The 16,160-nt window shown below is 36.6% G+C and overlaps 1 protein-coding gene across 1 annotated transcript in view; it reads left to right on the forward strand.

Moving 5' to 3' along the window:
* Window positions 1–16,160, forward strand: part of TBC1D5 (TBC1 domain family member 5) — a 561,805-nt gene that overhangs the window by 403,737 nt on the left and 141,908 nt on the right. The window contains exon 14 of the mRNA XM_012466733.2: window positions 7,761–7,903. Within this exon, the coding sequence (XP_012322156.2) occupies window positions 7,761–7,903 (143 nt within the window). The remainder of the gene's footprint in view (window positions 1–7,760; window positions 7,904–16,160) is intronic.

A 16,160-nucleotide genomic window follows, 5' to 3' on the forward strand; every position in this document is an offset into this window, starting at 1 on the left:
GAGTTAGAATGGTTCACTGGTAACACAGAATAGAGGAACACAAAGTAGATGACCATTTAGCCAGGCTGCCAGTATCATGAGGCTTCTTACATGGGGAGTGGCCAAATGCCCTTTTGGGCCTGGCAGTTTTGGTATTATCTCACTTCTGTCACCCTCACATCTGTAACTCTTTTTTTTTAATTGGGTCATGTTTTTATAGTAGAGTTTTCCTAGAAAATAAAATGTATATAAACTAATAAAGATAGAATTCTAAGAGAAATTTGGCTGTGGATACTTCGTGTCCCAGTCATTAAACGTGTAGTGGCCACTGGCTGAATGGTTAGACATGTAGAATGAGCCAATTTGAAGATACACACTCAAGAGTAGGCTGAGAAGATGCAGAGAGAAAGTAGAACTTCCTATGTATGGTTCTCATAGTTTGGTTCCCACACCAGCAGCATCAGTATCTCCTGGGAACTAGTTCAAGATACACATTATCTCTGGGCACAGTAGCAAATGCCTGTATTGACCCCATTTAAAAAAAAAATTATCAGACTCTCCTTAAATCTTCTGTATCAGAAAACTTTGGGGATGGATTCTAGCAATCTGTGTTTTTACCATCCCTCCTGACACCTCTGCTGCATGCTAAAGTTTGAGACTACTGTAATTAGAATAGCCATCCAATAACTTTTACTTTTTCTCTCCTCATGGAGTAACATTTCATGTGAATGTGTGGTAGATTTTAGGAGCCCGGACAGCTGGAGCCGAAATATGGACAGGAAACAGGAATTTGTCACCTTGTCCAGTGCCTCTCAAACTTAAATCTACATGCAGATCACATGGAGGTTTTGTTAAAGTGAAGCTCTAACCCAGGAGCACAATCTGGGTTATCTAACAAGCTGCCAGTTCATTTCCTGAACTCTAGTTTCCTGCGTGCCCATACCTCCAATGTTCCTCACCTGGGGCGTGTGGTCTCCTAGGATCCTGCTATTCACCCTGTAATTACACTTTGAATAGCAGGGTCCTAGGAGACCACACGCCCCAGCTAAGGAACATTGGAGATGCGGGCATAGCAGGGAACTAGAGTTCAGGAAATGAAAGGGGAAGGTTCCAGAGGAGTTAGGAGGCTTTTATAAATTCGTGCATAAATCTCATCACTTACTGCTCAGAATGTATGTTCAGGGATCTCCACAGCGAGAAAGGAGAAGCCCAGGGAGAAGACTGATGAGCAGCTAGAAATCCTGTGAAAGGTCCAGCATGTAGGTCCAAGATCAAGATCATCTCTGGTCAAGAAGAACAAACTTCAGGAAGAAGATTGATATTAATTAAATAAACATTTGTTAAACCCCTACTCTTTATCTCATACCAAATAACCCCAAAGATCTTGTGATCTGCTGGAGAAGAGAGAGAAACCAAAACAGTATCAGTAACTTACTATTTAGCTGAGATTTGTTTATGAGTGCTTTTATCTCTGGAAAATGTAACTGGGAGCAGTAACACTAATAAGTGTGAAGCCTTCAAACATCAGGCCTGGGCAAAGCAGTGTCCTAAACCCCGAGCTGCCAGACTGGTAGAGGGCACTTTCTGGAATAGGAAAGAAGAGAAGGAAGAGAGGGCCAGTGAAAACCCCAGAGGGTACTTAAAGCTATATGTTAGAGATAAGGTCAAAGGCAATAAGATAACCCTGCTGCCCTTTAGGAATGGGTTCCTTCTGACTCTCTTAGTAGGTATCCATCTGTGGATTTTGCCCATGTCCCTTTGAGTAACAGGAATTCTATTTCCAATGTAATTGTTGGTAGTGACATTGACTGCTTATCGAAACATAATGACTGTGGCTTACCTTCATCCCTGACAATAGATTCTGATATTTCTCAGCCTAGTGTTATACCTCATGTCAGTTCTTCCAACAATGTATATAAATGTATTAGGAGATGTATGCAGTGGAAGTTGAAAAGTGCAATTCACTATGGTTAACATCCCATTGGTATTTGAAATATCTGTGACAGTTTGAAAAAATAAAGTCACACATGTTTTTTTTTTTTAATGAGTTTCAGATTAGGGAGGAAAGGAGTAATTATTTTTAGCAAATCTCTATATGCAATTTTAGAAAATGTATTTGATCATAATTTCCTTTCCTGAAGGTAAAATGGTAGAGCAAAGCCTATTTGCAGACTTTCTAGAAGTAAAAACTGTGTCTGGTATGAATAAAAAACAGTTTTCATGAAAAAGACTAAAATTAATTTTTCCAACATGGTCAACAACTGCATATTAATTCTTTATATATATTTAATTCATACACAGCAGTGGCTTCTAAGTAATTTCCTCAAGGAGATACCCAGTAGCTTACTTGTGGTGGAACCCAAGAAAGTGATAGGGTAGAGAGGTTACTTCTCAGCAGCTTGTATCCCCATAGTCCTCTCCTTTCGGGGCTGAGATTCCAACTGCTCTATAGTTGGAATAGACAAAAGGATTCTCACAGAGAATGTATCCTGTTGATACAACTATAGCTATATTAGACTGTTATCATCATGCATTAGCTTTATTGGAACTTCCTGGTAAATTATACATGCGAAAGTTACCCAGTCCTTAAAGTACCGTACTTATAAGCCAAACAGCAGGCATACATCTGAAAGAGGTATGTGTGTATGAGAGAGAGAGAGAAAGAGAAAATGTTCAAGCATCAAAAACATACCATATTATGGTCATCTTCTATACCCAACATTTTTATGATCTTATATTCGTGGAAAAGCATAGATATACAAGGCTCTGTTTTCCATTCAGACTGTTTTTGCAAAGGCATATTACAGTTGTTCTGACAAAACAGCTTCAGACACTTGCCAAAGAGAATAAATTACATTAGGAATGGGTGGTAATTATTAGGAACTTAATTTTTGGAATAAGAAACTTCCTTAATAAAGGGCTCTCTGAAAGGAAGAAAGCATTTTCCCTGAAGTCAAAAATATACTTTTAATAGTTCATGTATATATTCTGTGGGGGTTAAATTAGGTTAACATGTGTTCCCAAAAGGGCAAATTCAAGCTGGGTTCAATCCATGGATTACAAGGAACACTTAGAAAGCAAATTGGAATTCTTTAGACACAGTAATTCAAAGTTTCTGTTCTTTCTCTTTTTGAAGCAGAGTTTGATGGCTTAAAGGATTCAAATATATGCTCAAAGCATTCAGATCCCAAATATTTTTTAAAAGACCTAATTGAAATAGTTGACTAGGTAAAAAATTAAACAGGTAAGCATCCTCCAATAATATATTCTGCAGAGCCCTTAGAAGACTAGTAAGTATAAAATTGGAGTAAAATTATTTATTTTGGGCTCCCATCTTTTAGTGACTTTGTTTTCTGAAGAAGTTCAAATTAAATATGAGAATGCCGACCCTAAGTATAATAAATCCAGTGGTTAGTTGCAATTTTAAGACTGTTTTCACAGAGTTGATATAAAGGAAAACTCAAGGTGTATTAATTTCAAAAGAACTGCATACAAAGAAAGGCAATATAAGAGCCTAAAATCAGTAAAAGAAGTACCCAAATACACAGATAAACATTTTTGACTTGCTTTTATTCTTCTTGAATACTAATATAGAACTTGGACTCTGTGTTTATTCCATAACAGATATAGTTGAAAAATGACTTGTTAGCTTTGAAAAATACAAGTGAACAAAAAGCAAAACACAAAATTGATATTATTGAACAAAAATCTAACATTGTTCTTTTATGTAAGAATGCTCACGTAGTAGTATCATTTCTTGATCACAGGTTACTCAAGATGCCCTTATAATGTTTGTTAAATTAAATTGAATATAGCATTTCTACATTACTTGTTCTTGTAAGGTTTCTGTACCCATATCTCACTAAAGAGCCATTCATTGAAAAGAATAGGGAAATGAAGACCTAGGATTTAATTTTCTTTCTCCATATGCAACCCACTACAGCCAAGTTGGATTAAGGCTATGTTTATTTAAACCTCAGTCAAATTGGTTCTTTTCATAAACTGATGGGTAAAAATGAATTTCTCTTGGTGTTTCCATGGGTCATTCACCAAGCAATAACACCAACAGTAGTTACTGATCCCCTGGGAACAGCAGCTTAATTACACAGAAATTTAAAATAGAGAATAATGGTATCAATGCAAACATAGAGACTTGTCCTCTCTTTGGGTGGTTTATTATTAAATTTAATACCTCAGATATTCTTTTCTGTTTGTGCAGATCTTAATTACTAAGTAGATCTGGTAAAATATGAATTATTGTATTATCACAAGTGATAAAATATATATGGTTATGAGCATGGCAGTCTGCAGGTGTAACATCCATAAAGCAAGATTAATAGTATCAAGCAATTAAACTGAAGTTATTTTTAAGGGGAAAAGGTTGAATTACTACCCTTAAGTGTAACTTAAACTCCCGCTAAATGTTTTTAACTACAATGAAAGCATGTTAATTTTAGGAGTGACTTCTTTACAAGACCTCCTTTCTTAGAGTAGGTTTTTCTTTCCAGGAATATAAAAGCTTACTAAAATAATTTCTATTACTAACTCATTCTGTAAAGAGCTGCCTTTTTCCTTGGCTTTTAAGCTCAATGAAGAAAGCCCAAAATAGCACAGGAAATTTGTGTGTTGTGAATATATATGAGAACTAAATCCAACTGGGATGAAATGATTAAATTATTGATAAGGTCATTGTTGTTCCCAAAGCATTCCATTAGTTATATGCTTCTTCTTAAATATTTTGAGAGTTTGGCCTTAATTTTCTTATAATTACATATAAAATAGAGACAGCATTTTACTTTAATATCCTCACATGTACAACTTATTAAGTCTTTATATAAAAGAAACATCTAATGATAAATTTTTTTCTTATGTGTTTTTGCTATTTTTTTAGGCATCTAATGATAAATTTTTTTCTTACATGTTTTTTGTATTTTCTTATGTGTTTTTGGTATTTGCTAGGCATCTGATGATAATTTTTTTTCTTATATGTTGGTATTTTTTCTACCTCCTGGATTATTTTTGTGCCACCACTAACAAGATCAATGCCTGTACTTCCAAATTATGTATCCCTTTGCTTCTTAATAAAGGTGGCTTTACAGTGGGGTTAACAAGACTTCTGTAAATATATAAAGCACTTAGCAAAGTGTATGGAGGTCTTTACAAAGAACTTTCTAGATCTGTCTCTCTCTCACTTTCTCTCTGTTTCTGTCTTTCACATGCACTCACACACACAGAATTTGGTCCTTGCCCTGGAATTTTATAGCAGTGTACTTGGCAAGGTACTTCAAGAGTGAAGCAATATGAAAGATTTATAAAGCAGCACATTGTAAATAACACATTAAATATAAAAGTACTAAAGACATGCATTGTATGTAGTTTTGGAGATATTAAATATGTGAACAATTTGACACAGAAAATAAAGATGTATCTTATTCAGTATAGATTACTAGATGTTTGCAGTTAACCTTCCTGACTGCTGCAGTGAAAATCACTGCATGTGTGTAGCTTCAGTCAAAAAATGCAAGATAAGTTTTGGGAATAAATGGACACTTTGTTGTAGAAATAATGGGTATAGAAATTATTTCTAAGAAATGAGCTACTTTGTTTTTTTGTTATTCTTAAAGCGCTATCTGTGATGAAATCTAAGATGCGATTGCTGATAAGAAAATGACAAGAATTTGAGCTGTAAGGAAAGAGGGGAAAGGTTGTATTCTTAACTGTAGTTGTGTATTAACCATCATCCATTTTCCTCATTGATGGATTTTTTTGCAGTTGTGTCAGCCAAATAACTGTAACCACATTCTAAATGTTTGAATGCAAACATTTGTATCCATTAAAAATCCTTTGAACAAGGGCCCAAAATGGTTTAGTTCATGTACTTTTTTGCTGTGCCCATCTCTGGTTCCCCTGATACTCTTTGCAAGATTAGTTAAGTCTTCGTAATTAAGAATAGCAGCCTATTTAATTTAGAGATGTTTTTGTACTTCTTGGAATAGTAAATATTAGCTTATATAATTTGAAAGAATTAGAAATGTGTGGAGAAGTATTTTTTCCCTAAGCCATGTAAACACTGTCATATTAGATCAAAAAAAAATTTGTGTTAATCACCCCCATTTTATTAATAGCAGTGGAGTAAAAATTGAAAGGTAGATAAAAATGATAAGAGATACTGTAACATTTTTTAAAAGATAAATATTGGGCATTTAAATTTTTTATACTGAAAAACAGTAATTGATGAAGTTGAAGATATCTAATTATTCTATTGGTTAATTTGGTAATGTGAATTAAAAAAACTTCTGTTCAATCACATTATTCCTGATAAACTATGATACATATTTGTGAATATACAGTATTTTGTCACATCTTTGATTCCTCCTTAAATATATTACTCTTTGAGGAAAGTATTTGCATTTGTTTTGCCTTTCTTTAACCCCACAGATGGTTATATTTGGTTTCTAATTTTACATAGAAGTGACATCTCTTAATTTTTAAAGAATTTACTTTATTCTATACAATTTGTTGGTACTAGAAATTTAGAATTTTTAATTCTTTGCTATGTGCTAGAATCATGTAGAATTCTAGCTAAAGTCCTTAGAAAAAGACTTATTTAAGGAAATTGTAGCCATGTTATATAAAATTAGAAGTAAATGAATAAAAACATCAATCTTTTTCTTTTTCTTTTTTCTTTTTTTTTTTTGAGACGGAGTTTCACTCTTGTTACCCAGGCTGGAATGCAATAGCGCAATCTCGGCTCACCGCGACCTCCGCCTCCTGGGTTCAGGCAATTCTCCTGCCTCAGCCTCCTGAGTAGCTGGGATTACAGGCACGCGCCACTATGCCCAGCTAATTTTTTGTATTTTTAGTAGAGACGGGGTTTCACCATGTTGACCAGGATGGTCTCGATCTCTTGACCTCGTGATCCACCCGCCTCGGCCTCCCAAAGTGCTGGGATTATAGGCGCGAGCCACCGTGCCCGGCTCCAATTTTTTTCTTATAAGAATTAGATATGAATACTTTAGCATTTATTGAAAGTCTAAAGTGTCACTATGGTGTACAATTATATACAGATGTTGCTTAGTATTCTTATTAGCTGCTTATGTTTACTCTGTGGCATATTTATTTTCAAGGTAATAGAAATAAGTTTGAAAAGCACTCCTAGAAAGATAGCCTTATTGATCAGGTATATTTGTTGCAAAGCTAGAAAAATTTAGTATGACTGTATCTTTCATTTAAAATAACTGCCTATGCTTGACCAAAAAAATAGGTATCTACTGGCTTTTTCCCACACTTAATTTTAAAATGAATTATTTTAAATAGAAGCGAGATGTGAGAATGCAGTTTTCTAAGTTTGTATAGGATTTTTCATATATACATTTGCAAAAAGGCAATTAACAACCACAGAAAATCAGTAGAGATCATGAAATTTTGGAAATTTTTATTTTTAACTTACAACCTTACCTGTTAAAGCAACTACCAGACTACTAAACATTCATTTTCTCTTCATCTTTTGGGAATTTGTGATTCCTGTTAAATATGAAAGATTTTGACTTTTTTCAAATGTAATACTTGTGTATTTAATAGCATTTAATGATTATGGCCTAGTTATGCAATTATAAAATTCATTTGAAAGCTTAAAATGTAGATCTTACTATATATTTTTGATATATAATATTTGCTCACTGTGTTCAGTTAATAGTTTTTCAGTTACTTGAGAAAATGATCACGCTCCACATTACTCTCAAAAGTACTGTCTTCTGAATTTTTGTTTTGTTTCTTTCTAGAAGGTGGGTGCGCCTGCTGTTTGGACGAGAGTTCCCCCTACAGGACCTTCTGGTGGTCTGGGATGCCTTGTTTGCAGACGGCCTCAGCCTGGGTTTAGTAGATTATATCTTCGTAGCCATGTTACTCTACATCCGAGATGCTTGTAAGTGTTAATGACCTTGCCTACATTTGACTAGGTACTCCTGATTTTTAAAAATGTTTTACCTTTTAAATAGACTGGGTGTTTTATTATTTGATTTACATGTACCTCAAGTTTTATAGTAGGGTAATATACTGAAATTTCAAAGGAACATACTAAACATCTCTTTTGTTGGTTAACTGTGTATACACTGGGAGATGTGAGTTATTTTATCCTGAGAGAATTAGAATATTCTTCAGAACCATTCTTCTAAAGACTTTACTCCTGCTTTAATCTCGTTGTTACACACAGTTGTGAAATGCGTATGTAAAAGCCAGTATTTGAGATATGTTTAGAGCTCCACCTTCTGACAGGTAGGGAATATTCAAGGATGTTTATCAGGACAATGGAGTTATTTTTATAATATCAACGTCTTGCTCATAAAAAAAAAAAACAGTTATTACATTTAAAGATATTTTAACTTTCTCCCAGTTATATTTTAGAAAAATATATTTCTCAATATAGTGCTGAATTGTAGATGTGTTCCTATCTCCTCAGATCTATGTTGGGGTGCCTGCAATAGCCAGAAAGCCAGTGCCTAGCCCTTTCGAATAGTCTCATAGTCCTTAGCTTGAAGAAAATATCAGTGTGTATTTTATTTTATTTTATTTTTTGAGACAGAGTCTTGCTGGCTCTGTCACCCAGGCTAGAGTGCAGTGGCACAATCTCGGCTCACTGCAACCTCCGCCTCACGGGTTCAAGCGAGTCTCCTGCCTCAGTCTCCCGAGTAGCTGGGACTACAGGTGTGTGCCACCACGCCTGGCTAATTTTTTGTATTTTTAGTAGAGACAGGGTTTCATCATGTTAGCCAGGCTGGTCTCGATCTCCTGACCTCGTGATCTGCCCACCTTGGCCTCCCAAAATGCTGGGATTATACAGGTGTCAGCCACTGCACCCTGCCTCTCAGTATGTATTTTAAATTTCAAAATACCTCATATTGTTTTCCATATCAGAGAAGTAATCAAAAATTCACATAATAAAACTTCTAAGCCAAAATATAATTAGAAAAAATTGCACAAAATTATGTGATTGAATTAGGAAATAGGAAGCTAACATAAAGTAAGACTTTGTCAGAAGAACATATACTAATTAGAGGCATTTATAATTATGACTGTTAAACTGTTATGTGGTTCTCTTTATTTGTTCATTGAATACTAGTGCCAGATGCTCTTGTTATGCCTCTGGTAACACTAATTTTCTTTAAAATTTTAGATTATACTTTTTTTTAATTTCCCAATATTACTTAAATAAGTGACAGAAGCACCACATATTATCCAAAAATTGTAGATTTTGTTCTATGCCTCGAAGGTCAAATAGTTTAGGTTTTGACAGACAAAGTGAAAGTTTCTTCCTTCCGAGCCAGATCTAATCATTTAAGAACATCGAAGTCATAAGAGGAAACATTGGGAAAGTAGAGAAAAATATCTGAGTAGATTTGATGGATACTGGGTTTTATGATATTCAATACTAATCTCTAAATTGTATTTTTTAATGTAAATAATAAAAGGAATGAGAAACCTCTTGTAGAAAAAAAAATGCTTTGGATAATATTTTTGCAAATCTTTCCAAATCAAACAACTGCTGAAAAGTATTATTATTTTCTGTAATTGTAAACAGTTTACAATGTGCTCTTTTTTAACTTTGGCACATTACTACTATATATTTTTAATTAATCATCCTGTCTCCTATTCTAAGACCCACTTTTATCATTTCATAAAACATGGCAAATTTTTTGGTAGCTGAAGTCCTTACACATTTTTTATCTTTTTACTGATGACTTTATAAAATGTGGAAACATACAGAAGTAATGAAGTTATTTATTTGTTTCAATATTTAGTCCAACTTATTTTAATTTTGTTATTTAAGTTTATAACAGTGGATAAGATATCCTAAAAATAGAATGAATATTTGTCAGGTATTTGCAAATCACTGCTCCTGTCCTCAGAAAGTTTACCAACTACTAGGGAAGACTGACATAAATAATTTCAAATGAACATATTTGGTGCTATAGTTGGGATGTGGACAGGTAGTGTGAAACTTAAGGAGAGGCACCTAGCTTCCCGCTGGGCTGCTGTGAGTGAATAGAGAAAATTGTGCAGGTGTTGGCAAGCCAAATAAGAGGATCTGCATACTAGGCAGAAGGAACAGCATGAACAAAGGCCTGGAAGTGAAAAACAGTTTACTGGGGATATGTATATGAATGTGTTTCTACAAGCTGTTTGCTTATTAGAGTACAAAGGGAGAGAGCGACGAGCAGCAGGTTATGAGACTAAAGAAAGAAACAGGAGGGTCATGATGACAATCTTTCTATGGTAATTGATAGGGAGCTAATGAAATGTCCAAAGCAGAAATGTGATCACTCTTAGATCAATTTAGCAGCAATGTGGAAGATGGAGTTGAAGAAGAAAAGAGCAAGGGCATCAGATAATAGTCATGATGGTAGTTCAGGAGAAAAACAGTGGATCAGAGAACTATTTAGAGCTAAAATTAGCATGATTTAGTGATTAAATATGATAGGAGAGGGAGAAATGGAAAGCTAGAAGAATCCCCAGCTTGGAGGTATGAGTGACTGGGTAATATTTATAACTTGGATAGAAAATACAAGGATTAAGACATTTTAGGAATGTTAATAATTAACTGGGTTTTGACTTTGCTGAGTTTGAGATATTTATAAGAAATTGTAACATAAAGTTAAATGTCAATATCAAGGCTACAGATTCAATTTTGCAAATGATTAACAGGTGTTTGTTAAAACCAAAACCATAGATGCTACTTCCAAAGAATAAGGTGACTATATATCAAAGATTGTTTGGGATAGTCTTGGTTTACACCTGTTATCCCAGAATAGTAATTATTTGTCCTTTTTCACTCTCAAAGATATCACATTAGGATCATAAAAATTATATGGTCCTATTACATAAGGTGGGTACATATGGAAAGAGAACATGGGCAAAAGTGAAACTCTGGGTTTAACATCAGCATTTAAGAGGCACCAGAGGAGAAAAAGCCAAATAAGAGCTTAGCTTGTGTTGTAACCCCAGAGAAATGTCTGAGCCAAGCAGAGAGAAGGTCGGGGGTAATACAAGGCTACAAAAGTCCACTAATGTTTGGCACTGTGGAAGGACAGTCATTGGATACCTTTGCCAGAGTGGGTTCAGTGGACTGGTTGAGCAGAAGCTGGATTATGGTGGGTTAAAGAGTGAATAGACAGTTAAGAAGTAAAGTAGTCTTTTCTTCAGCTTTTTGTTGTGTTGTTGTTGTTGTTTTTAATACATACATTACTTTTTTCAACTGAAAAGATAACTAAATAAAAAAAAATGAAGGTAGCATGTGTAGCGTCATCTTAAAATGTCAGCTAAGTAAGGAAGAAAGATGTAGCTAGAGAACAGTGCAGGGGCGAGGAAGGTTGGATGGCTGTCTTTAGACACTGGTGACAGGGCAGAACTGGTGGAGAGGTTTACTTCTCAAACCAGCCTGAATTTCTACTTCAAGAATCAGCACTAGCTTTCCCAGTCCTGTTCCATGAATTAGATCTATGAAAAGGCCAGGCATGGTGGCTCACAAGTGTAATCTCAGAACTTTGGGAGAGCAGGGCAGGAGAATTGCTTGAGCCTAGGAGTTTGAGACCAGTCTGGGACACGTAGTGAAGCCCTATTTCTACAAAAAATAAAAATTAGCCGGGTGTAGTGCCTTGTGCCTATAGTCCCAGCTACTCACAAGGCTTAAGTGGGAGAATCATTTGAGCCCAGGAGGTCAAGGCTGCAATGAGCCATGATCGTGCCACCGCACTCCAGAGCGTGGATGACAGAGCAAGACCCTGTCTAAAAAAAAGAGAGATGTATGGATCGATGAAAAGAGAAAATACCTTGTTTTGAAGCTTTCACTTGTTTATTGTCTGTTCTTCACACCCACCCCAATCCCTGTTCCTCAGTCAGAGACAGGATTTTGTCTGTCTTGGTTTCCCTCCCATACACCAGCATCTAGAGTTGGTCCCAGGGCATGGTAAACCTCCAGAAAATTATTTTTTGAGTAAAATAATTGAGGAAATAAGGGCCTAGAGGCAGAAGAAGAGAACTGGGTCTGGAGTCCTGTGGAAGACTGACTGTGGAACAGGAATGAGAAGCTGGTGCTGATCCAGGAAGAAAGCACTAGAGTACTTTCACAAGTAATCCAGTTCATGGGTGGAGACGACAGAAAATGGACAAATTCCATAAAGGAGGAAGTGAGGTCATCCACTGTGAATGAGGCAGAGTAGGGTTAGTGGTTTGTGGGAAACGACTTGGAGATGTGATAAAGATAGCTCATCAGGAGCCAGGGAAAGCCATGTGTAGCTGTTGAAGATCCTACAGAGAGAAGCACTGGAAGTGGCACAAGGCCTCAAAAAAAAAAGTAGATTGTGATCTGGCCTTCCAGTTAGGCCTGCTTCCAAATGAATTAGGCAGGACTGAAAGGAGACAGGAGGGTGGAGAGTGTTGAGTGTATTTTAAAATAGTGGTTTAAGATGTATAAAGAGGGAAGTACAGCCAGGGAAAGATTAGGGAAAATTGAATGTATCAAGGGATTGAGTGAGGTAGGGCATGAGAGAGCTAAGTGCATACAAAGTTGTGGTCAGACCTAGAGCAGTTCTAGATCTGATTTGTATTGTTGAAGCAGGTGAAGGGAAATTTAAGGCACTTAGAAGACCAAGGGGTTGTGAGGAAATTGGGGTTTCTGTTTAGTGCTCCATAGATACTTCACCAAGGATCCTACTAGGAAAAGGTATAGAAAGAAATGTAACGAGCCTGGCACCATAGCCTCAAATGAAAAGAATGACCAAGAAAACAGCTTTTATTGAACCAGTCAATTATTCAGAGTTAACCATTCAACCAGTATTTACCAGTATATGGTACGTAGATGACAGTGATAAAGGGACATGATAGAGGCAGAGTGGCATGGCATGAACTTCAAAGGAAGAGGGGTTTTTATGGAATCATAGGAAGCAATAGTTTGGAAGCAGAATCAAGGAGCAAGGTGGTCCTTCACCTCACATCTAGAGGTTGCAGAGGCAGCAGTGACTCTGGGAGGGTGAGACTTAGAGGAAAAGACATTGTTCTCTAGAGAAAAGGATTGAGAAAGAGGGGAGCAGCAGAAAAAAAGGGATGGAGAACTGGATTGGACAGAGTTGCATGGGAGGTCAGTACTAATTACATGGGTTTATATTTTTGGCTATGGTCAAGAACTGAGAGGAAGGAGGAATTTGCCAGCCCCAGCCTTGCAGATACATCATTAGTATCAAGTTTTTTTTCATGCCAGTGGATTCTGACTCATGAGGGCTTGCTGGGGCTTCCAGAGTAGGAATGTTCAGTTACACTCAGTAGTTTCAGTCTCATTCATTCAAGAAATCTTAACACCACTGTACCAGGCTCTGAGCATTACATATGTTCTTTTGGAGCTACATTTGTAGGATGCTCAGAGGATGTTTTATCTGAGAGAAACTAAAAGCCTTCCTTCCGTGATGACATTCTTTCCTTGGGATGCATGTCTCCTAGGGATTCAGTGGTTGAGGATCAAAGGGTCTATGATCATCCCGATATTGTGCAAAATATTGTGTAGGTATGCCTTTCTCTGGGTCAGATGTCTACAGTTTTCATCACTTTGTCAAAGGAATACATGCCCTGAAAAATAGTTAAGATTCACTGCATCTAATCCAAAATTGATTTTATAGGCACATATAATAAAGCCTGTTATGGGATGAATTTTATCCCCTCCCACAAAAGATATATTGAAGTCCTAACTTCTAGTACCTCAGAACATGACCTAATTTGGGAATAGATTGTTGCAAATATATTAGTTAAGATGAGGTCATACTAATCCAATATAACTGGTGTTCTCATAAGAAAAAAGAAATTTGGCCACAGACATGCACAGAAGGAAAACAATGTGAAGGTTCACAGGGAGAAGAAAGCCATGTGAAGATGACCAGAAGCTGAGGTAGGAGTGATATATCTACAAGGCAAGGAATTACAAGGATTTTCAGTCATTACCAGAAGCTAGGAGAGAGATAGGAAACAAATTCTCCCTCTTCAGAAAAAGAAAGATGCTGCTAACACCCTAAGCAGGAGAGGCAAGGAGGATGCTCCCCTACAAGTTTCAGAGGGAGCATGATCCTACAGAAACTTTGATTTTGGACTTTAAGCATTGAGAATTGTGAAACAGTAAATTTGTCTTCTTTTAAGCTACCCAGTTTTTGTTACTTCGCTGAATTTTATGGATTAAAGTTATATACACAAAGAAAAATTGAGCAATAAGAAAATAATGTGAGAGTAATCTTAAACCATTACTCCTGTAATAGTTTATGAATAGCCATACCCTAACCACACTACTTTTTTTTTTTTTTACGTCTCATGAGCAGCATCACCACTGCACTACTTTTTTTTTTCTTTTTTTTTTTAATTTAATTTTTTATTGCATTTTAGGTTTTGGGGTACATGTGAAGAACATGCAAGATTGTTGCATAGGTGCATACGTGGCAGTGTGATTTGCTGCCTACCTCCCCTTCACCTATATCTGGCATTTCTCCCCATGCTATCTCTCCCCAACTCCCCACCCCCCACTGTCCCTCCCCTATTTCCCCCCAACAGACCCCAATGTGTAGTGCTCCCCTCCCTGTGTCCATGTATTCTCATTGTTCAACACCCGCCTATGAGTGAGAACATGTGGTGTTTGATTTTGTGTTCTTGCGTCAGTTTGCTGAGAATGATGGTTTCCAGGTTCATCCATGTCCCTGAAAAGGATGCGAACTCATCATTCTTGATGGCTGCATAATATTCCATGGTGTGTATGAGCCACATTTTCCCTGTCCAGTCTATCATCGATGGGCATTTGGGTTGGTTCCAGGTCTTTGCTATTGTAAACTGTGCTGCAGTGAACATTCGTGTGCATGTGTCCTTATAGTAGAACGATTTATAATCCTTTGGATATATGCCCAGTAATGGGATTGCTGGGTCAAATGGAATTTCTATTTCTAGGTCCTTGAGGAATCACCATACTGTCTTCCACAATGGTTGAACTAATTTACACTCCCATCAACAGTGTAAAAGTGTTCCTATTTCTCCACAACCTCTCCAGCATCTGTTGTCTCCAGATTTTTTAATGATCGCCATTCTAACTGGCGTGAGATGGTATCTCAATGTAGTTTTGAATTGCATTTCTCTAATGACCAGTGATGATGAGCATTTTTTCATATGTTTGTTGGCCTCATATATGTCTTCCTTTGTAAAGTGTCTGTTCATATTCTTCGCCCACTTTTGAATGGGCTTTTTTCTTGTAAATCTCTTTTAGTTCTTTGTAAATTCTATATATCAGCCCTTTGTCAGATGGGTAAGCTGCAAAAATTTTTTCCCATTCTGTTTGTTGCCGATTCACTCTAATGACTGTTTCTTTTGCTGTGCAGAAGCTGTGGAATTTGATTAGGTCCCATTTGTCTATTTTGGCTTTTGTTGCCAATGCTTTTGGTGTTTTGGTCATGAAGTCCTTGCCTACACCTATGTCCTGAATGGTTTTGCCTAGATTTTATTCTATGGTTTTTATGGTGTTAGGTCTTCTGTTTAAGTCTTTAATCCATCTGGAATTAATTTTAGCGTAAGGTGTCAGGAAGGGGTCCAGTTTTTGCTTTCTGCATATGGCTAGCCAGTTTTCCCAACACCATTTATTAAACGGGGAATCCTTTCCCTATTGCTTGTTTTTGTCAGGTTTGTCAAAGATCAGATGATTGTAGATATGTTGTGTTGCCTCCGACGCCTCTGTTCTGTTCCATTGGTCTATATCTCTGTTTTGGTACCAGTAGCATGCTGTTTTGATTACTGTAGCCTTGTAGTATAGTTTGATGTCCGGTAGTGTGATGCCTCCTGCTTTGTTCTTTTTGCTTAGAATTGACTTGGCTATGCAGGCTCTCTTCTGGTTCCATATGAAGTTTAAGGTGGTTTTTTCCAGTTCTGTGAGGAAGGTCTTTGGTAGCTTGATGGGGATAGCGTTGAATCTGTAAATTACTTTGGGCAGTATGGCCATTTTCACAATACTGATTCTTCCTAACCATGAACATGGAATGTTTCTCCATCTGTTTGTGTCCTCTCTTATTTCACTGAGCAGTGGTTTGTAGTTTTCCTTGAAGAGGTCCTTTACGTTCCTTGTTAGTTGTATTCCTAGGTATTTCATTCTCTTTGTAGCAATTGTGAATGGCAGT

Source organism: Aotus nancymaae, unplaced genomic scaffold (genome assembly GCF_030222135.1).
Source record: "Aotus nancymaae isolate 86718 unplaced genomic scaffold, 86718_ANA_hifiasm-v0.15.2.pri h1tg000019l, whole genome shotgun sequence".
In the NCBI taxonomy this organism is placed as follows: domain Eukaryota; kingdom Metazoa; phylum Chordata; class Mammalia; order Primates; family Aotidae; genus Aotus; species Aotus nancymaae.